The 24,258-nt window shown below is 44.7% G+C and overlaps 1 protein-coding gene across 5 annotated transcripts in view; it reads left to right on the top strand.

Annotated features, from left to right (window-relative positions):
- LOC148020654 (signal peptide peptidase 2-like) overlaps positions 1-23,763 on the top strand; it is an 82,120-nt gene extending 58,357 nt beyond the window's left edge. The window contains exons 2-10 of one of the 5 annotated variants that reach the window (XR_015694578.1): positions 9,349-9,473; positions 9,686-9,921; positions 17,139-17,219; positions 18,524-18,635; positions 19,780-19,879; positions 22,296-22,352; positions 22,505-22,727; positions 22,964-23,272; positions 23,389-23,763. Coding sequence is in view for 1 of the 5 variants with exons in the window: in XM_087698456.1 (XP_087554582.1) it covers positions 9,349-9,473; positions 9,686-9,921; positions 17,139-17,219; positions 18,524-18,635; positions 19,780-19,879; positions 22,296-22,352; positions 22,505-22,727; positions 22,964-23,112 (1,083 nt within the window). In the remaining 4 variants the exon portion in view is untranslated. Of the gene's footprint in view, positions 1-9,348; positions 9,474-9,685; positions 9,922-17,138; positions 17,220-18,523; positions 18,636-19,779; positions 19,880-22,295; positions 22,353-22,504; positions 22,728-22,963 lie in introns of all 5 variants that reach the window. The other 4 variants (XR_015694577.1, XR_015694579.1, XR_015694580.1 and 1 more) reach the window with 4 other exon arrangements.
- Positions 23,764-24,258: the final 495 nt, after the last annotated feature.

Raw genomic sequence — 24,258 nt, 5'->3', positions numbered from 1 at the left:
ACAAGGACAACATTCGCAAGGCATTAGATGTTTGGACGCTCTTTGGTCATGCTCCTGGTCTTCGCATCAATGCCTTCAAATCAGCCATTCTCAGTTGTACGGAGTCTGATTTACAGTCATTGGGCTGGCAGGGTCAGGTTGTTCCCCGTGGCTCCATTGTCAGGTATCTTGGATACCCATTGGGGGTTGATGTTCGGCCAAAGGAACTACTGGAGTGGATTTCACAGAAACTGGGAGCTAAGTTTATGTATTGGAAATCGCAAGCGTGGCCATTCCATGTCCGCCTCAAAGTGGCTCAGATAATTATGCTGCCAATGCTCACATATTTCTTGCCATTGCTGCCGTGGACTCTTACTACTTTGAAGTCTCTCACTCGCCCCATTCATTTCATGTTATGGAAGAAGGATTCATTGCACGTAGGTATTTCGTGGATTTCATGGTCACATACATGTACCCCCAAACGCCTAGGTGGTGGAGCTATTTTGGATGCTGAAACTCATATGTTGGCTCTTCGTTGGTCTCTCTTTCGTGCTGTGTGTGTGGATCATCATCCGTGGACCATTATAGCCTGTTATTTTCTTGAGGACAGCGGGCTTCGGCATGGTAATACTCGCCGTCGGTGCTCCTGGTGGCATGTCCTTAATGCAGACTCTCGGTTTTTCAGTCCCTCTTCCTCTCTGTTACTGCATTTGGTCGGCTCCTCGAAAGTGGTGCTCCAAAAGGCGCGTTGGCATCCAGTGGGGGACCGCTTGCATACTAACTCCTTTCAACTGGAATTGTTGGCAGTCTCAAGATTACTTTCATGGGAAGACAAATATGAGCTCAGACCAAGATTTAACCGCATGGCCCGTTTGGGTGTCACTTCAGTTTTGCGGATGCCACCCTTGCCACTCGTAATGTCTTCGCATCATTTCGTACGGCCTGACACTTTTCAGAATCCCGCATGGATACCGTGATTTATGGGAACAGCTTTTGTCTGTGCTTCGGGGTAGGCAACCCTTTCCTACCCTGGCTATGGATCGTCCTTGGCAGGACTGGGACCTTGCAAGCCGGTTGAGTCAAGAAAAGGCCTTTGCTAATCAGGTGTATCATCTTCTCATTAAAGATCATCAATGGCTGCGTGTGAAAGCTAATACTGTATGGGGATTGCGGAAATCTCAGTCATGGTGGAAGGCAACTGTGATGGAGGGTTGGTTGAATAAGATACCTTTCAAATGCAAGGTTTTTCTTTGGCGGGTGATGATCGATGGTCTTGCTCTTGCCTCGGCCCTTTCCAAGTGTAGAATCTCGAACGGCAATTGTTTCTTCTGTACCACTACTGTGGAATCGGCCCGACATCGATTTATTTCTTGCCCGCTCGCCAAGAATATCTGGTCGCTCTTGTCACAGGTTTGGCGCTCGGCGGTGGGGTCCTCACTAACCCCTTTCGATTGGGTTTTTGTGCACCCAAAATACCCCACACCGCCACAGTTGCATATGAAGATCTTATTCCACTTTTTCCGATACTAGGGATGCTGGCACATTTGGACCACGCGGAATGCCTTTCTTTTTGATTCGGCCTCTAATGTACCGAGACACATTGCCCGCCTTAAAGGTCTCTTGCATTGGCAGATAGATCTCATTCGGCACTCGGACTTGCTCCCTCGGGAGGACTTGGTTCCCTGGCATATGGCAATTTCCTCTGGGTCTTTTGCCATGACTTGTGTAACTTTTTCGTGGCTTAGTACTGGGATTTTACACACGTTGGCTTAGGGCCCTCGTGTATCTTGTAATCATGTAAACTTGTACTCTTTTTTTCGTAATTAATACAATTACCTTTTACGAGAGAGAGAGAGAGAGAGAGAGAGAGAGAGAGAGAGAGAGAGAGAGAGAGAGAGAGAGAGAGAGAGAGAGAGAGAGAGAGAGAGAGAGAGAGAGAGAGAGAGAGAGAGAGAGTCGTGAGGCTGTCGATGGCGGACCGTGGTCGCTGCTGGTTGCCTGTCGTCGGGTGAGCTTGTCCGTCGCCTGTCCTGGGCGCGGGTGTCCCTGCCGTCGCCCTTCCGTCACGTTGCAGCCGCTCCGTCTCCATCGCCTATGCTGTTGGTCGAGGCTCCGCCTGCGTGTGCTGCTCCATTCTTGCAGAGGCGCCCGATCCTGCAAACCCTAAACCTCACGTCCGTCGCCTGTGCTGCTGGTCGAGGCTCCGCTTACGTCTGGTTCTCCGTTCCTGCAGAGGTGCCCGCTCCTGTAAAACCCTAAACGTGACGACCTGCGTTTGCTTGTCCTTTTCTGCAGAGGTGCCCAGCTCCGCCTCGTGGGCTTTGCGCCCGCGTTTCGTCCTTTCGCCCTATGCGTTAGGGTTTCTGCTGACACCTGGCCCCTACCCTACACCCCCAACTGTCCCGCTCTGCCATTGACTGCCCGCCGTCCTATGTTCCACCCTTCTGTCCTTGCACTGTTAGGGTTGTGCCCTGCCGCATGGGCTCTTGGGACAGGTCACGGACTGAGGCGGACAAAGAGAGAGGACAGTAGTATGGCTGGCCTAGATATGGATTTCATCGACCGGACAGTGACAGCCCTTGGTCTTGATTCTGATACAAAGAAACCGGAGGATATGGTACCGTGCACGGAGGAGATGCCTTCTGGTTCTGACCTGCCGCCTGTGGGCAAACGCTCCAAGCATACTCCTGACGACACAATGGGCCCTCAGGAACGTTCCTATGCGCAGGTTGCCTCTGATCCTATGGATTCGCAGGAGATTGACTGGGAGCATTTGCTGGACTTTGCCAATACTCTCCTTGGCGATTATGTCCAGCATAATCATGAAGCCTTTTCTAACTCGGGAATTGATGAAGTGCTGGAAGCCACGGTGGACCCGAAATCAGTCTTGCGGTCTTTTTCGGTGTTTTATGACCGTGCAGTTATACTTTTCTTCATTGGCAGGATCCCAGTGCTTTCCCATATTCGCCAGTGGCTGCACCATTTATTACAAGGGGAGTGTGTTAAGGAGATCTTTCTTGGACCCCGCGGCTTTTATGAGGTGCTGCTGAACTCAGAGACACATCGGGCTGAGCTCCTGTCCAAGTTGCCATTATACTTTGATCGCCGCTTGGTCCATGCTGTGCCATGGCGCCCTATGGTAGACTTTCGGCGCCTGCTTCAACGAGAATGCCCAGTATGGGTGGAAGTGGAAAATTGTCCGGCGGTCTATTGGCCATTGTTAAAGGATGCGATGGCAGTTGTGGGAATGGTGCTAGTTCCCCCAAGCCTAAGGGCTATGAATCGAAACCGTTTATGCATGTTATGGGACACGGCCAGGAAAAGGCCTGCGTGGCTTCGCCTCAATTGCTCTGGCATGCATCCTTTGCACTTTCACTTGAAATGGGCCAACTTTGCAGGACATTTCTTTTCATGTGGTAAATTGGGGCATTTTATGGCCGAATGCCCAGAGAGATAACCGTCTTCAAATGATGCGCATGTTGTGCTACCTAAGGATGACATGGTGCTTGATGCCCCAGCACAAGAGGCCCCCCAGCCACCTAATGTTGTGGATAAAGGTAAACAACAGGTCCTGGGTTTGGATCCCCGTAGCAATGATTGGCTCGAGGCACGTCCAAAAAAAGGTAAAAAGTTTGATGCAGGCCTGGCGGATTTTGGGCCTAATGCTTCACAGGATTCCATGCGCATGTATATGCGCAGGAAAGAAATGTTCTCTTCATAGCATGCTGCGCGTACTATGGCTCCTTCAACCCCCCGTAATGAGTCTACAAGGAAAGTCTATACAGACAGTCCAAAGGACCCACTTGCTAAGCTAGCGTTTGATACTAGAAGTAATGTGATTACACCCTGGGATCGTCGTTATCCCTGTTCCACTCCCAAGGCAGTGGATATTCCATCTACCTCTAAAGCGGCCTGCCAGAATTCTTTTGCAGTGTTAGCTGATTTTCTGGATGAGGGTCCTGGACGCTCTCGCGGAAAAGGTGAAATCGAGGCAACAGGTGCCTCCTTCCTGATTCTCTTTTTTAAAGATATATGAAGATAGCCACGTGGAATGTGCGAGGCATTTGCTCTCGTCATAAGCAACATGCCATGTGGACTGTCTTGCATGAGAACCAGTGGGATGTCTTGTGTGCAGTTGAGCACAAGAGTCATGTTGAAGCAGGAAAAGTTGTGGATTGCCATGGATTCTGCCTGTTTTATGTAGGGACACATGCTATGCACTATTCGGGCGTGCTTATGATTGTCCATGAGAAATACCATCCTGTTCTTATTAAAAATGATGTACAGGGCCGCTTTCTGGTAATCGAAGTCTTATTTGAAGGAGAGATTTTATGGTTGCTGGGCCTCTATGCTCCGAATGGCCCCGCATCCCGACGGGATCTTTGGACAACTTTGCAGAGCTCCATGTCACTTGGCAGAAGGGGTTTTTTGATGGGAGATTTCAATATGTGTGTTGACTCTTCTCAGTCCACTTCAGGGCATTCGGTAATGGATGCTCCAGAAAGTCGGGTGTGGAATGCCTTTGCTCTTCACGTACTTAACCAAGATCTCTAGTCTTGGCTCCACCCTTCTTCTTCAGGGTTTACTTTTCATTCCGCACAATATGCAACTACTTGGTCGCGGTTGGACCGAATGTAAGATGCTTGCACAACCTATCGCACCTTTTATGCAGTTCCTGGATAGACTCCCTTTACGTTTCAACTCGTCTTATTTGAAGCATCCAATCTTTAAGGGCTATATGTAGCAACTGATTGAGAGGTTCTTAGTGGACTTTGCCTCTGAGGGCTTGGCTTTCTTCGCACGGCTGCTCTCTAATGTGCAGCGGGTTGCTCGGCAGTATGGGATCCATCATGCCTCTATTTGTCGGCGGCGTCGACATGCAGCGGAGGACTTACTGGCTTTGGTCCGTTCGCTGCTGGTGGACACCCCAGATGATAAATTCCTGCTATCACTAGCGATGCGTTTGGCTCATCTTAGTCAAGTATTTCAGTTGAAAGCTTATCAGCAGGCCAAGCTGCACAACTTGACTGACACATTGCAAGATAGTGCCTGTCAGACTCATAAGTTCTTTCGCGCCTTGCATGCTTCTCCTGCTCGAGAAAACATGACTAGACTCTAGGATTCAGAAGGTCGCATGGTCACTGATCCGCAGACCATTGTCAATATGTGCAGAAATTATTTTATGGATCTTCTTGGTTCTTCTCCGTCGCCTTCTAGCCAGGTTACGCATGCACGCTCGGTCTTCTATGATCTGGTCCGCCAGCACATTCCACTTGATATGCAAGCTACTTTGGAGGCAGATATTTGTGAGGAGGAGGTTATGGATGTTTTGTTACACCTGCCTAAGGATAAAAATCCTGGTTGGGATGGTCTCACCAATGAATTCTTTGAGAACTCGACTACCCAGCTGGTGAAGCCATTGGCGGCTATGTTTCAGCACGTTTGGGAAACAAGGGTTATGCCTTCCTCATGGAAAGAAGGCCTTATCAAACTGCTTCCAAAGGTCTCTTCGCCGTCCATGCTGCAACACTGGAGACCAATTTCTTTGATGGGTTTGATGTATAAAATCTTCTCCAAAGTGCTGGCGAATCGGCTTCACAAGCACCTTCCAGCTATTGTGCATCCTCTCCAATATGGTTTCATTAAGGGCCGGAACATTCTGCATAACATCTTAAATGTGCAAATGGCTATTGACTATGCGAGGCACTCCAGTCAGGAAGTGGTATTGATTCAATTGGATTTGGAAAAGGCTTTTGACTACTTAGACTGGTCTTTCATTGCAGAACTCATGTTTGCTATGGGTTTTGGTACTCGGATGTCCCGATTGATCTACACCATTAGTGCTGCGGCTTCTTCACGAGTTAAGCTCAATGGCAGGGTTACAGAGCCATTTGTCCTTGCACGCTCGGTCAGATAGGGTTGCCCTTTGAGTCCTCTCTTCTTCGCCCTGGCGACTCACCCGGTTCTTTCAATGTTATCTTCAATGGCAGCTTCTGCTCAGCTGGCCGGATTGTCTCTTCCTTTGGGACAGCACTTCATTAGCCAATCTCTGGCTGATGATAGCTTTATGATTTTGCGAGCGGACAAGGACAACATTCGCAAGGCATTAGATGTTTGGACGCTCTTTGGTCATGCTTCTGGTCTTCGCATCAATGCCTTCAAATCAGCCATACTCAGTTGCACGGAGTCGGATTTACAGTCATTGGGTTGGCAGGGCCAGGTTGTTTCCCGTGGATCCATTGTCAAGCATCTTGGATACCCATTGGGGGTGGATGTGCGGCCAAAGGAGCTACTGGACTGGATTTCACAAAAACTGGCAGCGAAGTTTATGTATTGGAAGATGCAAGCGTGGCCATTCCATGTCCGCCTCAAAGTGGCTCTGACAATTATGCTGCCAATGCTCACATATTTCTTGCCATTGCTGCCGTGGGCTCCTACTACTTTGAAGGCTCTCACTCGCCCCATTCGTTTCATGTTATGGAAGGACTCATTGGAAGCAGGTATTTCGTGGATTTCATGGTCACATACATGTACTCCTAAACGCATGGGTGGTGGAGCTATTTTGGATGCTGAAACTCATATGCTGGCTCTTCGTTGGTCTCTTTTTCGCGCCATGTGTGTGGATCATCACCCCTGGACCATTATAGCCCGTTATTTTCTTAAGGACAGTGGGCTACGCCATGGTAATACACGACTTTGGGGCTCCTGGTGGCATGTCCTTAATGCAGACTCTTGATTTTCCAGTCCCTCTTCCTCTCTGTTACTGCATTTGGTCGGCTCCTGGAAAGTGGTGCTCCAAAAGGCGCGTTGGCATCCAGTGGGGGACCGCTTGCATACTAACTTCTTTCACCTGGAATTGTTGGCAGTCTCGAGATTACTTTCATGGGAAGACAAACATGAGCTCAGACCAAGATTTAACCGCATGGCCCGTTTGGGTGTGACTTTAGTTGCGGATGCTACCCTTGCCACTCGCAATGTCTTCGCATCGTTTTGTACTGCCAGGAGACTTTTCAGGATCCCGCGCGGATACCGTGATTTATGGGAACAACTTTTGTCGGTGCTTCGGGGTAGGCAACCCTTTTCTGCCCTGGCTGTGGATCGTCCTTGGCAGGACTGGGACCTTGCAGGCCGATTGAGTCTGGAAAACGCCTCTGCTAATCAGGTGTATCATCTTCTCATTAAAGATCATCAATGGCTGGGTGTGAAAGCTAATACTGTATGGGGATTGTGGAAATCTCAGTCATGGTGGAAGGCAACCGTGATGGAGGGCTGGTTGAATAAGACACCTTTCAAATGTAAGATCTTTCTTTGGCGGGTGATGATTGGTGGTCTTCCTCTTGCCTCGGCCCTTTCCAAGCATAGAATCTCGAATGGCAATTGTTTCTTCTGTACCACTAGTGTGGAATCGGCCCGACATCGATTTCTTTCTTGCTCGCTCGCCAAGAAGATCTGGTCACTCTTGTCACAAGTTTGGCGCGCAGTGGTGGGGTCCTCTCTAACTCCTTTCGATTGGGTTTTTGTGCGCCCAAACTACCCCACACCGCCACAGTTGCATATGAAGATCTTATTCCTTTTTTTCAGATATTGGGGATGCTGGCACATTCGGACCACGCGGAATGCCTTTCTTTTTGATTCGGCCTCTAATGTATAGAGACACATTGCCCGGCTTAAAGGTCTCTTGCATTGGCAGATAGATTTCATTCAGCACGCGGACTTGCTCCCTCGGGAAGACTTGCTTCCCTGGCATATGGCAATTTCCTCTGGGTCTTTTGCCATGATTTGTGTAACTTTTTCGCGGCTTAGTACTAGGATTTTACACACATTGGCCTAGGGCCCTCGTGTATTTTGTAATCATGTAATCATGTAATCTTGTACCCTTTTTTTCGTAATTAATACAATTACCTTTTACGAAAAGAGAGAGAGAGAGAGAGAGATTGATACAAGTGAGATGAGACCAATGAGAAGATGTGTGGCGGAATTGCTATAATTCTAAGAGAATCTTTGAAAGCAAGCCCTACATCAACTCAACATTGTGGTAGCATTATGAGCTTCCCATTGGTGGAAAAGTTTAGGGTAGTAGGTATAAGGATTAGGCCTTGACTCTAACTCTTGTATCCATTTCCATAGGCCTTGAGAAGTTAGTGTAAAGAAATGCTAGGGTAGAGAAAGAAATATGCAAAATGTACGACAAGTGTGGAATAGAATCTATTGAATGCCTAGATGAATAATGAATGAATGTGATACAATAGGAGCTCAAACCTTTGTGTCTCGAGGACCGAGGTTGAGGTGGGCTGAGTGTGGTGATGAAGATGTTGAGAACAGCTTTGAGAGCATATCGTAATCCTAGTGGATCTCAAAATGCAGCAATGAGTGGTCCGCCAAGGTTGATGATGATGTGGCCAGCAATAGAGGGAGAAAATTTAGTCCTCTGGGGTGAGCCTTATGTCGGGGATGATGAGGATCAGCAAAATGCAGATGACAGGATGAAAATGCAGCAGTTTCATATGTGGATGATGATGCAACAAGTTGTGGATGATGATCTTAGCAGGTCGGCCTGATCGGGCATAGAACTGCAACTGTATGGATGCCGAAGACACATCAGCTAGTGGATGACGACGTTAGGCTGACAACTGCTCCGTGCATATGGCAAGATGTTGGGTGACTGCAGACCTCCATTGATGGTGATCTCCTCTAGTTAGGACAGCCGCAGGATTTTGGCAACAGGCTGAGATAGGGTGGCAACAGCTCAGGATGGGTATGGGTGGCACTATGAGGATAGGTGGCTTAAGATGCATGATGAATGATTGAAGTGGGATATGGGTATGGGTGCCTGAAATGATGAATGATCAAAGTAGGATAAAGGGATGCCCACAACTGACTCTTTCTATTGAGGATTTTAGTGCATTAAAAAATAAAGGCAATCTTTTTGGTAATCAGCATTAGTTGCTTTTTGGGGTTGTTTTAAGGGGAATAAAGTAGGAATTAATGTACTATAATAATAGATTAGTACTAACCCTAATTTTAGTGGCTCAGCTCTCCTTCTCAGGCCCAAAAGAATCCAAGACTCTCTGTGTTCTCCCTACTCTTTTTTATTTGGATTGTCCAACCCCAAAGAAACCAATGCATCTGATCAAGGGTGCCTAGAGGCCTACCATGATTGTAGAGGTGACAAATATCTTGTTTCAAGTAGCCCACTGGATTGGGCTTATATTTTTTTATTCATTTTTTTTTCATGGTTGATATTTGAACAACAAGACATTAAGATTTTATCCTTCAAAGGAACTATTGCAAGGCAAGGGTAGGGGTGATGAAGTGTAGAAGAAGTAAATGATGAAATTTTTGTCTTATGTAAATGGTTGGTTGGTGCAGGTTGCTTATGGGGTGCTGCTTGCAGCTGTACCACTAGGTACTTTGCTGCCACAGATAAAGAACTCTGGAGCTTTTTATTTTGTATTCATGGCAATTTGGTCCGTGTATGTTGGCAGCCATCGAAGGTACTGACTATCTCAAATTGATTTTCACTTTATAAGTTGCCAGCTACAATGACAGCATTTTCATTGCTGAGGCATACATGATTCGGCTTATTATCTCTTGCCTGGACGATGGTCATTGTGATTTAACCCTTCCTATCACTTTCGAGTGAGCAGCACAGAAGTACAGTGGCATGCATTTAACATTGTACATCTGTGTATTTGCTTGTGTGCAGCTTACAGAAGAGTCCGCCTCAAACAATTTCATTGAAACAAGGGCTTGTAGTGCCAATCATGTGTTCAGTATCATTATTTGGATTCTATTGTCTCCTTCGGTTCTTTCCTGATCTTGATTTGCGGACATTCATATCTATTTACCTGGGTTTTGCTGGAACTCTTGCTGTCGCCAGCAATCTAGTTGGCCCTGTGGGTTACATTTTGCCAGAGACAAAGTCATTGTCTTGGAAACTTGGTAAGTAATTTGTGTCTTGGTAAACATATGCCGCCATTCTTTGTGCAAGTTTGCGACATGGCAAGGTAAAGGTAGTTTATTTTGTGTGGAAGGGAATTTATATTGCTGACAGATAAGGAAAGGGCCATAAATGATGTGATTGATTATGCATTAGCTTCTTGATACCTCATGCTAATGCCAGCAGTTTGAGTGGTCATCAGATGCTAATGCCATGAAGGTAGCTGCTTTTGTCACCCATCAAATATTGGTTGATAGTGTATGCAATACCAGGCTTTAAATCTGCAGCTTTCCATCTGTATGGATATTTCAGGGGCAAGCCTTAGGGCAAGATTTTCTCATTAAGCACATGATGAGATGTCCCTAGTTGTCCACGTCCGATGGACGGTTCAACTTGTCCAATCCGTCTCGTCCAGTATGACATGTCCAATCACATCCGATGGTGTCCGATGGAAACTGTCCGGACTCATTTGGGGTTACTTTTGGGTAAGTTGTAGGTGCTGTTTAGGCTTCCTCTCCACAACATACATGTACATACCCCAAATCTCTCCAGCATCCACCTAACCCCCAACCTAACCCCCCCTACTTTTGGGGTATGTTGTAGGTGTTGTTTAGGCTTCCTCTCCACAACACACATGTACATACCCCCGGCAGCCCCCAAACCCCTTCTAGCAATATATTCTCTCCCTCTCTTTCGCTCTATAATTTCAAATTCAAATTTCAAGCTCAACTTTCAAGCTCTCTATTCCCAAACTCTCTCTCCTCAAGGTAACCCCACTCCCTTAAGCTCTCCTCCTCCATATCTCCACCCTACCTCTACTTTCAAGCTCTCCATCGGCCATTCTCTCTATCCTCAAGCTCTTAATATGTAAACTCTTGGTACAAAGTCTCTGAATGTTTAAAGTGTATTATTTTAAGTCCTAACATTAAATATAGGCATTAAAATGATGTCCAATTTTTTTCATTGGACGTAGGTGTTAGATATGATCAATGCCCCACCCTCATTAGGTACTACCAATGATCCATGGTGCTCAAAGTTGTAAGGCCCCCATTATGAGGAGAAGCCAAGTGTGAGCCCGGACATTGGTGGAGTCCTGACTTGTATATCAGATGAGGTCTATGTGACCGGATGGCAAAAAGGTGACCATTGTGGGTCTAATCTTTGGGTTAGACAGAGTGGTTAAGCTGGTAGCAACTCGAGGCACATTGCATTGAGTTGCGTAGTAAGGGAGTTAAAAGGGGCCCCTATTGTGGGGTCCGGGGGCCGCGGAAGCGGCCCCTGGCTGGGGGGTCCCAGGGGGGCCAGCGGCCCCCCTGGCGGGGGTCCGGGGGCAGCGCCCCCGGCCCGATGGTAAAGGGAATATTCCCTGGAATATTCCCTGGCCGACTAGTGGAGGCTCATATGGTAGGTCGGTCAGCAGGCCGACCTAACGACCTACGCGGGCTATAAAAGCTAAACCCCTTCGCAGCCATCTTACACTTATCTTTCACCCAGTCAGAGTTGTTGTTCCAGCTAGCCTTAAGCTCTTCACCTATCTTCTGTCTAGATCGCCATCTAAGCTTCACACAGTGGAAGCGCACGGGTGGACAGAGCCATCTTTGTATCAGTTGTTTGGAGTTAAAGAATTTTACTGATTCTCCTCTTATCTGTTGTGTACTCTCTATCTCTTTCTCAGATTCTGTTCGCTGCGCCGTGTAATATTTTACATGGTATCAGAGCCCAGGGGGCTCTAGAGATCGGAGAGCGTGCAAGAGGCAAAGGCTTCAACAGCAAAGAGAAACGATGTCGACTCCGGGAAGCAGTTCTGGCGCATCCGGAAGCGGTGCAGGAGGTGGTGCTGCTGTACCGGCTATTCAAACACTGAGGATTCGTCCACCAACCTTCAGCGAAGGCAAGTTAGATGGTACAAACTACACCTTGTGGAAGTTCAAAATTACTACTATCCTTGATTCTTATGAGCTTCTGGAGACTGTGCTGGGGACTGACGCAGAACCACAGCCTACCCCCGACCCATCAAATCCTAGTGTGATGATTCCTCCGAATGCAGATCTTCTGCGAGCTTGGAAACGAAGGAATGCAGATGCATTGTGTGCCTTAGTTACAAGCTGTTCTGACAGTGTTTTGACTCTGATTCAGCATACAACCAAAGCGTCAGAGGCTTGGAATGTACTAAGGAGTCAGTATGAAACACGAAACCAAACAAGGATTCAAAACTTGGAGAATCAACTAGCAGCGGAGAAGTTTGCTGAAGGAGAGACGGTTGAAGCATTCATCACTCGGATTAAGAATCTACGCGACCAGATGGCTGGCGCTGGGATACAAAAGACTAGCGAAGAGCTAGCTCGGAGGTGTCTTCGGATTTGTCCACAAAAGTTTGATGGACTAGTAACTGCCCTTAATACTCAGGTGAGACCTCAAGCTTTGACTTTTGAGGAGTTTTGTGCATTATTAATGGAGGAGGAGTTGAGGCTGAAAGCCCGAGAAGGAAGCAACAATGGAGATGCTGCATTCTCTGCCAATGCAAAAGGCAAAGGTGTTTCCTCCACCAAAAATGATGGTGACAAAAAGAAGAAGGGCGGCAAGAAGAAGTTTCAAGGAGAGTGCTTCTACTGTAAGAAGAAAGGACATGCAATTGCAGATTGTCGTGTCAAGAAGGCAGATGAAAAGAATGGTACCCTTAAAAGTAAAGGGAAAGAGACAGCCAATACGGCTGAAGCAGAGTTGGAATTATTCATGGCGACCATTGAGGAAGTGTGCTCCTCGGCGCAAGAAGAATCTACCACTGACTCTTGGGTGTTGGATAGTGGGGCCTCCCGTCACATGACCAACAAGAAAGGTCTATACAGTTCTATGCAGCCTCTACAAGAATCCATCACTGTGACGGTTGGAAATGATGCTAAATGCCCTGTTGCGGGCACAGGTACTATTTCTTTTGTTGCTGCAAATGGTGAAGTCAAAAAGCTTTCAAATGTGTTGTATGTTCCCGAAATCAGGAGAAATCTCTTATCAGTTGCTGCCATAACTGATCTTGGTCATGAAGTGAGGTTCAAGAAGACAGGTGCAGAAATTATTGATAGTGCTGGCACAATTGTTGGCAAAGGAGAAAGAAGGAACAACCTGTATGAGCTAAGTGCTCTTACAGCCACCGCTGGAGTGGGCACAAGTAAGCTTTGGCATGAAAGGTTTGGACACATCGGATTTGCACTATTGAAGGAGATGCAAAAGCAAGGTATGGTTGCTCACCTACCTACAATAACTGAATTGAAGGAACCATGTGAAGCTTGTATGATGGGCAAGCAACAGAGAAAGGCATTTCCACAAGAAAGCAAGAATAGAGCACATGCTCCTCTAGAGTTGGTGCATGCTGACTTGTGTGGTAAGATGCCTACACAGGCCTTGGGGGGATCTTCTTATTTTATGTTGATTGTCGATGACTACAGTAGGAAGATGTGGGTGTACTTCCTTCGTGATAAGGCTCAAGCTTTTGGTAAGTTTAAAGAATGGCTAATACTTGTTGAGAATGAAACAGGGAAAAGTGTGAAGAAATTTAGAACAGATGGTGGTGGTGAGTTCAACTCAAAGGAGTTTGAAGGCTTTTGCAAGAGCAAAGGGATCAAGCGTCAATTGACGACGCCTCACACACCTCAGCAGAATGGTGTTGTGGAACGCAGGAATTGTACCATTGTGGAGATGGCAAGATGCATGCTAAAGGGCAAGGGATTGCCTAACCATTTTTGGGCTGAAGCTGTTAATACTGCAGTCTACATTCTAAATCGGAGCTACACAAAGGCTCTCAAGGGAAAAACACCTCATGAGGCTTACACTGGTAAGAAACCATCTGTTTCACATTTCAGAATTTTTGGATGTGAATGTTATGCACATGTTCCAGATGAGAAGAGAAACAAGTTACAACCAAAAAGCAGAAAATGTATCTTCTTGGGTTATAGTGATGAGCAGAAGGCTTACAAGTTATATGACCAAGAGGCAAAGAAGATCATCGCGAGCCGTGATGTGGTGTTCAAGGAGGAGCCGCATACAGTGGAGGAGGAGAAGGCAAGGTCTTCCACTTTATCATCAAGCGAAGAAGTAGTCCACTATGAACCTGTCCCGAGAGCTATCCCTATCCTTAAGGAGGAGGAAGCATCATCTTCAGATGATGAGGAAAAAGTTCACCAACCTGACATCACCCCACCGGAAAAGCCATTGCCGCGCTGGGTGAAGCAGCTCTATGACCACAATAATCCTATGCCTGCATCTGTTGAGGAGAAGGCAGACGGACCAAGGAGGTCTCAGAGAATAGAGGAGCAAAGGAGGGCTTCTGCTCACATAGTCAACATGGCCTTGATGGTTGAGATTATGAGAGAAGTAAAGGAGCCAACTGACTTAGAAGAAGCACTTGCAGATCCATCATGGAAGGCTGCTATGCAGGCGGAGTATGACAGCATAATGAAGAATGACACTTGGGAGCTAGTGGATCGGCCAGCAAAGCGGAAGATTATTGGCACCAAGTGGATCTGGAAGGTAAAGTACAAGGCTGATGGTACCTTAGAAAAGTACAAAGCTAGACTGGTTGCCCAAGGATTTTCACAAGTTGAAGGGTTTGATTTTCAAGAGTCATTTGCCCCAACTGCCAGAATGACCACTATTCGCACGGTACTTGCAGTGGCTGCCCACAAGAAGTGGCCAGTGTACCAAATGGATGTTAAGTCAGCGTTCTTAAATGGTGACCTCAAGGAGGAGGTGTACGTGGCTCAGCCACCAGGGTTTGAGGCCCCCCATTCTGAGAACAAAGTGTGTAAACTGAAGAAGGCATTGTATGGGCTGAAACAAGCCCCCAGAGCATGGTACCAGCGGATAGATAGGTTCTTTTTAAACCTAAACTTCAAAAGATGTGCCTCAGATGCTAACTTGTATGTTTACAGGGATGGTAAAAAGTCTGTAGTGATTGTCCTATATGTGGACGACCTTCTTATTACAGGTGACTATGAAGATATGATCAACCAAACTCGAAAGGCTTTGAGTTCTGAGTTTGAAATGACAGACTTGGGCTTGCTGCACTATTGTTTGGGGATTGAAGTCTGGCAAGAGCCAGGAAAGATCTTCATCTCTCAGAAGAAGTATGCATGGGAGATCTTGAAGGCATTTGGCATGACCGAGTGCAAGGAGATAGCTACACCTATGGAGGTGAATGCAAAGTTATCCGTCGAGGATACATCAGCATTAGCAGACATTGGGAGGTATAGGAGGTTGGTCGGCAGTCTGATCTACTTGTGTAACACCAGACCAGATATCAGTTTTGCTGTTGGTGTTTTGAGCAGGTTCTCAAACAAACCTCATGAGAGTCATTGGAAGGCTGGGATGCGGGTGCTCAGATACTTGAAGAAAACTCTTGACTATGGTATCACATACAGTTTCGGAACTTCTCTTGTGGGGAACTGTGACTCAGATTGGGCAGGAGACATTGATTCCAGGAAGTCAGTTTCTGGTTATTGTTTCTCTTTGGGTTCAGGAATTTTCTCTTGGATTAGTAAGAAGCAACCAACAGTGGCATTGTCTTCTACCGAAGCAGAGTACAAGGCAGCTTGTTTTGCTGCATGTGAGGCCGTATGGTTGAGAAGGATTCTATGGCATATGGGAGTGCAGGATGAAGAACCAACTGTGCTGAGATGTGACAATCAGAGTTGCATCGCCATTGCCAAAAATCCAGTGTTTCATGCACGCACCAAACATATAGAGATCCAGTATCACTATGTGCGTGATTTGATGGAGGATGGGATAGTGGAATTGGTCTACTGTCCAACAGAGGAGAATGGAGCAGATATCTTCACCAAAGCACTTACGAAGGATCTGCTTCAAGTTCATCTTCAGAGACTCGGCATTGGGCCGAGGAGATAGTTCACCTATGGGTGGACATTGAGGGGGGGTGTTAGATATGATCAATGCCCCACCCTCATTAGGTACTACCAATGATCCATGGTGCTCAAAGTTGTAAGGCCCCCATTATGAGGAGAAGCCAAGTGTGAGCCCGGACATTGGTGGAGTCCTGACTTGTATATCAGATGAGGTCTATGTGACCGGATGGCAAAAAGGTGACCATTGTGGGTCTAATCTTTGGGTTAGACAGAGTGGTTAAGCTGGTAGCAACTCGAGGCACATTGCATTGAGTTGCGTAGTAAGGGAGTTAAAAGGGGCCCCTATTGTGGGGTCCGGGGGCCGCGGAAGCGGCCCCTGGCTGGGGGGTCCCAGGGGGGCCAGTGGCCCCCCTGGCGGGGGTCCGGGGGCAGCGCCCCCGGCCCGATGGTAAAGGGAATATTCCCTGGAATATTCCCTGGCCGACTAGTGGAGGCTCATATGGTAGGTCGGTCAGCAGGCCGACCTAACGACCTACGCGGGCTATAAAAGCTAAACCCCTTCGCAGCCATCTTACACTTATCTTTCACCCAGTCAGAGTTGTTGTTCCAGCTAGCCTTAAGCTCTTCACCTATCTTCTGTCTAGATCGCCATCTAAGCTTCACACAGTGGAAGCGCACGGGTGGACAGAGCCATCTTTGTATCAGTTGTTTGGAGTTAAAGAATTTTACTGATTCTCCTCTTATCTGTTGTGTACTCTCTATCTCTTTCTCAGATTCTGTTCGCTGCGCCGTGTAATATTTTACAGTAGGTCCAATATTTATTAGTTTGGTTAGTACCATATTAGTATTGGACGCCATCGGACATGAGACTGGTGATATCTGTTATAGGGTGTATCTTAGTCAGTCTCAAGAGAAACTTTAGACTCGATTTGGCATGTATGTGGATTATGAAAAGATTTAAAAAAAATACGGCAGGGTTCTTGGAAAGAGCGATCACATCATATGGTGCTAAAGCAAATCATTCATGACCTCAAGCAGCACTGAGTATCCTATTTTCAGTAGAAACAATCCCTTTTACCAACTACTTCAATAAAAATGGCAGGGGCAACTATCAACTTTATTGGTAACTTGCAGTATAGAGAAAGGTAAAGCTAAGGAAGAAGGGGAGTATAATGATTGTTTGAGTTTTGTTTTGATTAACTTGCTATGGAGTTTTGAAGTGGGAACTTGTTCTCAAGCTTCTACTAGCTTCATCTCACAAGACAATCTCAACTTATGGGCTGACATATATTTCTATGCCAGAGTGAACGTTTAAACATAGCAATCTGGTGTTGATTTATGACATATGTGCCTCTGGCTACTGACAGACTTACCACAATGGCTTATTCAAGATGCTGGACAGCCTGTACATGTCACTGTGACAGCTGCAGATTGCATTGCACTGCTTGGTAAGTAGAGATTCAATTAGAAGATGCAGATGAGTTGTCAAGTTATTGTGTGATTACAATTATGAAGTCGAGGCTGTAATGCATGGATAAATGTAACTAAGTGTTTCATGAAATCTCTTATTCAAGGCCATATTTTGGAATAACACACATGGTGTAATAAGATCTTGCCTGCCCCATGCACGTTAGTATTTGAATTTAGAATAATAGTTTGTATGTTGGACCTTGAGTTTGAGGGTAAGGGGTAGGATAATGATACAAAGGTGAGTGATAATTGGAGGCTTGTTCTAGAGGGCATGTTACTTGATGCAGGTACTAGGCAGAAAATCAGAGATCAGCCTAAACTTGGAGTCTGGTTTTTGAGTACAGGCAATTTCAGGGCTCTTCTGGCTGTGTGGATGCACATGATTGCTTCAAGGCTGGAGCAGCCTTTTTGTGGGAAGTTTTGGGTCAGATGGGCTGGAATTGTAGCAGTTCGCTACCCACATATTGAGGCTAGGCTATGAGATCCTCATGTTTGGAGCGATTGTGAAGCTTCGACTCTCAAATTGCCTCAAAGAAGAGGAATTGCCTTGGAGAGAGAAGGCAAATGATTTGGTTTTTGTTAATGCTAACCTTTGCAGAGATGAAAGTTTGTAGAGAACCTCTAGATTTATCATGAACACCCTGCATGTGAGCAGCATCACCTCAACATTCTGACCAGTTGCATTAGGCTAGACCACAATCAGCTGAGAGAAGCAAACTACGGACAATCACTCATACCTCTAGCACGTGAAGTAAAAATGAACGCAGGTGGGGGAACAGGAGACAGTGTAGAGGGGACTATATTAATAAGCACAGTTGTATAAAGACTACCATCTTTTTTGTATCTTTAATCTGCTGTGCTTTACTGTTTTTCTCCACTTTGAGAAACATTCCCACTCTTGAGTATCCAGTCTAACAGTTATTTGAATTTTTTCAATCATAGCAATGAGACTTTGACAGCATGACATCATGAAATGATTTTATACAAGAATCCTACATACAAACTTCGGTTTCTTTGTTTTAAGGCTTTGGGACTTAACTCCACAATTTCAACAAATGCTTCTATTGAGACTATCAGGGTTACTGAGAGATGCAAGGGGTCTTATTAACATGCTCTCCACTGTTTTGGGTACTCAAATGGAGAGGCTTATTTCATGTTTGGCAAAGGGTTGTTTGAATAAAGTAATAGAGGAAGTTTTATAGGTCAATGAGGTTTTTTTCTCAGCTGCTCATTATAAGTTGCCATGTTTCATGCAGTAATATCAAATTTTTTGATATTGCAGTTGGGATTGGTGCAGCGGTTGCAAGTAGGCAGGCTGGGGCTCCTTTCACATTAAACAATTTCATAGCTGTGTGTATAGTAACTGAGCTTTTGAATCTTCTCTCTCTTGGCAGGTAGATTTTTCTCCAAAGAGTCTTTACACTTCTAATACTCCTTCCATTCTGATGGCGTTGTTTTTTGTCCACTGGCTTGGTTTTGTGATGATAAACCATCACTTTACCACAAGACCAGTCTGTCAATCTAACTGCTTTACATGAGATTGACTTGTTTTACCTGCATCTTTGTTAAGATGCCAATATTGAAGTCTTGCTGTTACTGTTTGATCAATTATAAAGACGTTCTGACAAGCTTATACAGCCTGTTTGTGAAAATTCCATATGGATTTTTCCATATTTAACCTCCCTTTTTTCTGACAACCAGCTCGTTTGTGCTAACCCACAATGTCTAGATGACTTTAAAACAGAAATTAGGTTTGTGATATATTTGATTTGAGAAGCCTGAAAGTCCTATTTGTTGATCTTGCCGTGATTATTCAGCTTCTTTTTGGAAAATCCATGCTTCTTTTTAAGTTGGGGCAAGAATAAGCATTATTTTCAGAGGCTCTGATAACCAAGTCAAGATAGCAAATCATGGCATTTGGGATATATTCTATTGGAAAACTTTAAAGTAAAACATGAGCTGTCCCAAGCTTATGCTTGGATGTTTTTTGCAATGCTAAATTTCCTATTTTGGACAATGTTTGTCAGGTTGTCTTAACTTCTGTGATAACTTCAGAAGAATCATATAAAGTGTTTGGGTAATAAGGCTGCACCCTTGTAGAGATGAGGATAATTTCTAATTGAAAATTCAAGTCAATCATTAAACATTATGTTTTCATCAAATTCTCATAGAATCAGTAATGCCATGATTTCTTAGAAGTAGATCAGATTGAAGAACTTTAGTTGTATCATTGTATTGGTGGTGAGGAATCAATTTTGCATAATGATATGTCAAGAGTCTTAAGTAGCTAGAGATGTAAGAAATGTGAAATGAAGAATTCATTTTTCCAGCTCTTGAATTCAGCATAAACAATCCTCAACCATTTTGTAATGCACATATAATAGAGACTGAGGGCTCATTTTGGATTCTTTAAATGTATCTTCAACCGTTTTGTAACGCACTTATAATAGAGACTGATGGGATATTTTGGATCGTGTAAATGCATTATGTATGATCTGATGTTTAGTATGCTGTGTCACTGACTTTCAATCCTGTCAGTTTCCTGACAGCAGCAGCAATGCTTGGTGGACTGTTACTTTATGATGTTTTCTGGGTCTTCGGATCTCCTCATGTATTTGGTGACAATGTCATGGTCAAGGTGAGAGACTAAAAGCACATAGATTTTCATGCATCTTTTGCCTGTCTTTCTTTAATGACATAATGTGGCTGAGTAAATGTTTTGGGCATTTGTTTCATCAGCATGTGCTTATAGCTTATAGCACATTTCAAGAGAAATCCTTGGTTCACATAGGTAGAGCCCTAGGCTAAATCTCATCTTGATGTTTGAGAATGAACAAGCAATCTGTGTTGTTCATTTGAGATGCTCATCAGTATTCATTACATCTGCAAACTGTTGAGTCTCCTAGACATCTGAGATGCTCATCAGTATTCGTTGCATCAGCACACTGCCAAGTCTGCAAGCTTGATAGGTTTCTCGATTACCATAGAAAGATCGAATGTGGTTCACCTATTGATGCTCCCAGTTAATTTTTATCTGTGCAGTTAAATAGATTTTCTAGATCTATTGATACAAGCAAGCATATGTTCGTTGTTTGAAACCTAGGTATCCGTGGAACCCTCTTTGCACTTCAGAAAAATGAACTGTTCAAAGGGGTGAAGGCCTAAGGTCCAACAAATAGAATACTACTTCTAGAAGTCCCCATGCTGATTAAACAGCCTAATGCACATGCTTGTCTCAAACTTAGGTCAGCTCACACATGAATTTAGCCTAGGAACCATGGCCTTCCACAATCTTTGACAACCTACTTACATAGTCACAAGTGATGGTCATTTTTGGACCGGCGGCTTCTTTCTGTCCCACATCACATTCCATGTTGCTATATAGTCATGAGTGACAGCAATTCCTGTTCATTCCCCTGTCCCCATCCTGTTTTGTGTCACTTGTGACTACGACAATCTACTTACTTGGCAATGTCACCTGTTCATTCCCCTGTCCCCATCCTGTTCATTCTCCTGTCCCCATCCTGTTTTGTGTCACTTGTGACTACGACAATCTACTTGGCAATGTCACAATAACAACTGGTCCAGGGGGGAAAACCTTAATATCTGTTCTCAGGTCTCATGTTTGTTTATTATTTAGAGACTTGGAAAATTACAACCCCCTTTTCCTCTTACATCCCCTTGTGAACAGGCACATGAAAGATCAACTTGGATGCTAATGGTCCCAATTGGGATAGATATATGCCAAAGCATTTGTTGCAGCCTCCTCTATAGCTACAAGGTTTGAAGGCTCAGTGTCAATGATCAGAAAGAATATGAACATATTTACACCTAGCCTTAACTTCTGTCTTTCACGAGTCTTCATATTTTGGCCTTGCTATTACATTCGAATAGTCTTACCATTAAACTTTAACCCATCAGATAGATTCTTGGGTCGGAAATACAGCTGTTAAAAAAGTTACTTGGGACTGATGGTGCTGCAACCAAGTGATTAGAGATAAAAAGGGAGATGCAAGAATGAGAATGTGGAAAAAGAGAACATTGATGTGATTAAATATTTGATTTGTCTTATGGGATAGAGACCTGTTTTAACATTGACCTGGCCAATTGAGGCCAAATCTAGCCTCAAGTAGTTCTAATATCAACAAAACATTCATTGGATCTAGAGGTAGATTAGGTCAACTAGCAACCAAATGAATCAGGACCACTTGTCTATTGTCAGGCCTGGATGAATTGTAATTCATTTCCCGGTAACTGGCCCATCGTAGGAGTTGTACTAAAAGAAGGACACCTGATGCGATCTGGCAAATCAATCCTGTGGTAACCTTGTCATGTTCAGTGCCAGGATGCCCATTTATCTCAACCTCCATGTGCCATTGGCTGGATCTTCTGTAAGTTGCAGGACATATCATTAATCCTCTTGATCCAACCCCACGGTAGAACATGCATGGCAATTTCTTACTAGAGCTCTCACCCGTGTGAAGAAGCTAAACAAATATTTTAGTTGCAATAGAATTCTGCATATAAGTTTGTTTTCTTCTTTTGTTCATGGTAGCTTCCTCCCCCATTTTCAAGACTTTAAAGGTGAAACACCTATTCCCATCATCAATAACTTGATGTGGAAAAAAGGCTTCCATGGAAAAATAAAAATGTACAATATTGTTTGAGTTGTAGTCTTTAAGATTCCATACCCTGGTCACTTTCTCTACATAATACAAGCCATATGCTTGAATTTATCCAATTCAAAATTTATAATAGAAGACATGATGTTAAGGTATGCAATCTCACACCATCTTTTCACTAAGGTGTGAACAATGCATTTGGGATACCAGCTATCTCCATGAAAGCAAGAAGTTTCCTTCTCAATAACTTAAGCTTCTTGCATGGTAGCTGCTTCAAGAGCCTCCCTGTTAGCTAACCATGTGTGCCTACAATAAGCATTGTTCCACATGTTTGGTCACTTGTTATTTGCATCATCTTTTGATGTAACATACGATAGTTTCCTCTCTCCAGCAGATTTACATATTTTAATGCAGAGTATCTGGTTCATGCAGGTAGCAACATCGACTGCTTTTGAGGGCCCTATGAAACTAATTTTCCCTCAGTTGAAGGTTATTCCTATCTTGCATACATCTGTATTTTACTGGAAATCATTTTGTTTTACTAATAGTCTGTATCACTTCTTAAAATTAACACTCCCCTTATAAGGCTGATAGTAATCATTATTTATAATCTTACCAGGAACAAATGTATGTGTTTGCAGGAACACGCTGCCAACATGTATTCTGTTTTGGGTTTGGGTGATATTGCTGCTCCTGGCTTGCTTATAGCCCTCATGTTACGGTTTGATAGATCTCGTTCAAGAGATCTGGGAGCAAATGAAATGGTGGATGGACTTGTTAGAGAAAGTCAAATCCAAAAGCCAAATAAAACATACTTCACCACTTGCCTTGCCTCATATATGGTTGGACTGGCTATCACTGTTGGTACTCATTCAAACCAGGCATTTCTTATTTTTGGGTTCTTTAACTGCTTGTATTACAGGTTCATATTGCTGATTAGCCATGCATGATGGGAACTTTGGTTGCTAAATAGAGAAACTACCTACTAGCAGTGGCTGATCAGCATGTTTGACCTTATTTGTCCTTGAAATCTTGCTTTTTGATTGTGAGGATTTGTTTGTGTGTGGAAGTTTGACTGCCGTATTTGCCAACTGATGCAGCCGCTAATGCGGTATCTGGAGCTGCACAACCAGCCCTGCTTTATCTGGTGCCTTCACTTCTCTTTGGAGTGATTGCTATGGCATCCTATCGTTCAGAGGCATCATTGCTGCTGGATTTCAAAGATGAATCACCTGCTAGTAAAGACTAATGCTAGAATGATGGTTTTACTGGAAAGAAAGCTGAATGTTAGCATTCAAATCTGCAAAGCTCTAGGATTTCTTGACAGTCTATTTACACCAGCAGCTGATGGGGTTTAACAAAGTTATGGTCCTATCTTGTCTCCGTTGTTTAGAGGGCATTCTCTGAAGGTATTCTTCAGAACAGTACGAAGTATAACTTCATCTGGTATTGATCATGTCACGCTGTTGTTCTTATTTTGGTGTTCTGTCTACTCTGAAGGTCAATTTAATTCACATCCTGGCAGATGGGTCATCTTCAGGGCTGCCAGTACTTGGTTTGTATGCACTTGGCAGATTTGATTTGGGTTGATTGATGATGGCCTGATTGGTATCGGACCATCTGCATCTGGGGCCCCACTATGTAATCAAATGCTTTCAGTCTCTACTGATAGATGCACCACAGCCCACAGCCAGCTCAAGCGGTACCTCGTAAATATTGGGTTGTGTTCTCCCTTGTTTCCTGAGGCTCAGCCGCTGTGCTTGTTCTTTGGGGAGGCTCTACATTTCCAAGGTGGTTGGAAAAAAGCTCTAAATCACACCCACATGGTTTGAATTGGACAAGGTGGAAATGGACAACAAAAATACAAAGATTTCCTATGGAAAGAGATTCTAATTTCTTGTTATTGAGTTCCATTCAGTTGTTAGTGCAGTTTCTCTCAAAGCTCTTTTGTGGGTTAACGATCGCAAGGAATCTCCTCTGAATGACAGAATTTGCATTCAATGCATCTCCTCTCCCTAACAGAATGCTCCTTTGTTTTATATCCATCCAACCTCTAGCTTCACAGCCTTTCCTTCCCAGCAATGATCATAGGATTTATATCATCCAATCATTGAATAGGTAATTCGCATGACTGAGCATCATCTTGGCCCTTTTTTTTGTGTTGGGGGGGGGGGGGGGGGGGGGGGCGGGGGTTGTGCTTGTTGAAGGCTAGCCTCAATGGCTTCCTCTTGCCATCTCTCTCTCTCTCTCTCTCTCTCTCTCTCTCTCTCTCTCTCTCTCAATTGAACATAGGATATAATAATAGAAAGGGAAAAGTATGTGGCTCCCTCCTCTCCCTCTCTCTCTCATGATTTAAAAATAAACAGATGTGTAAGATGATATGATATTTTAATGG

The sequence above is a fragment of the Lygodium microphyllum genome, chromosome 18 (genome assembly GCF_053477565.2).
Source record: "Lygodium microphyllum isolate KBCC chromosome 18, Lygodium_microphyllum_v1.1.10, whole genome shotgun sequence".
Lineage (NCBI taxonomy): Eukaryota > Viridiplantae > Streptophyta > Polypodiopsida > Schizaeales > Lygodiaceae > Lygodium > Lygodium microphyllum.
This window is presented reverse-complemented; position numbering and strand designations above follow the sequence as displayed.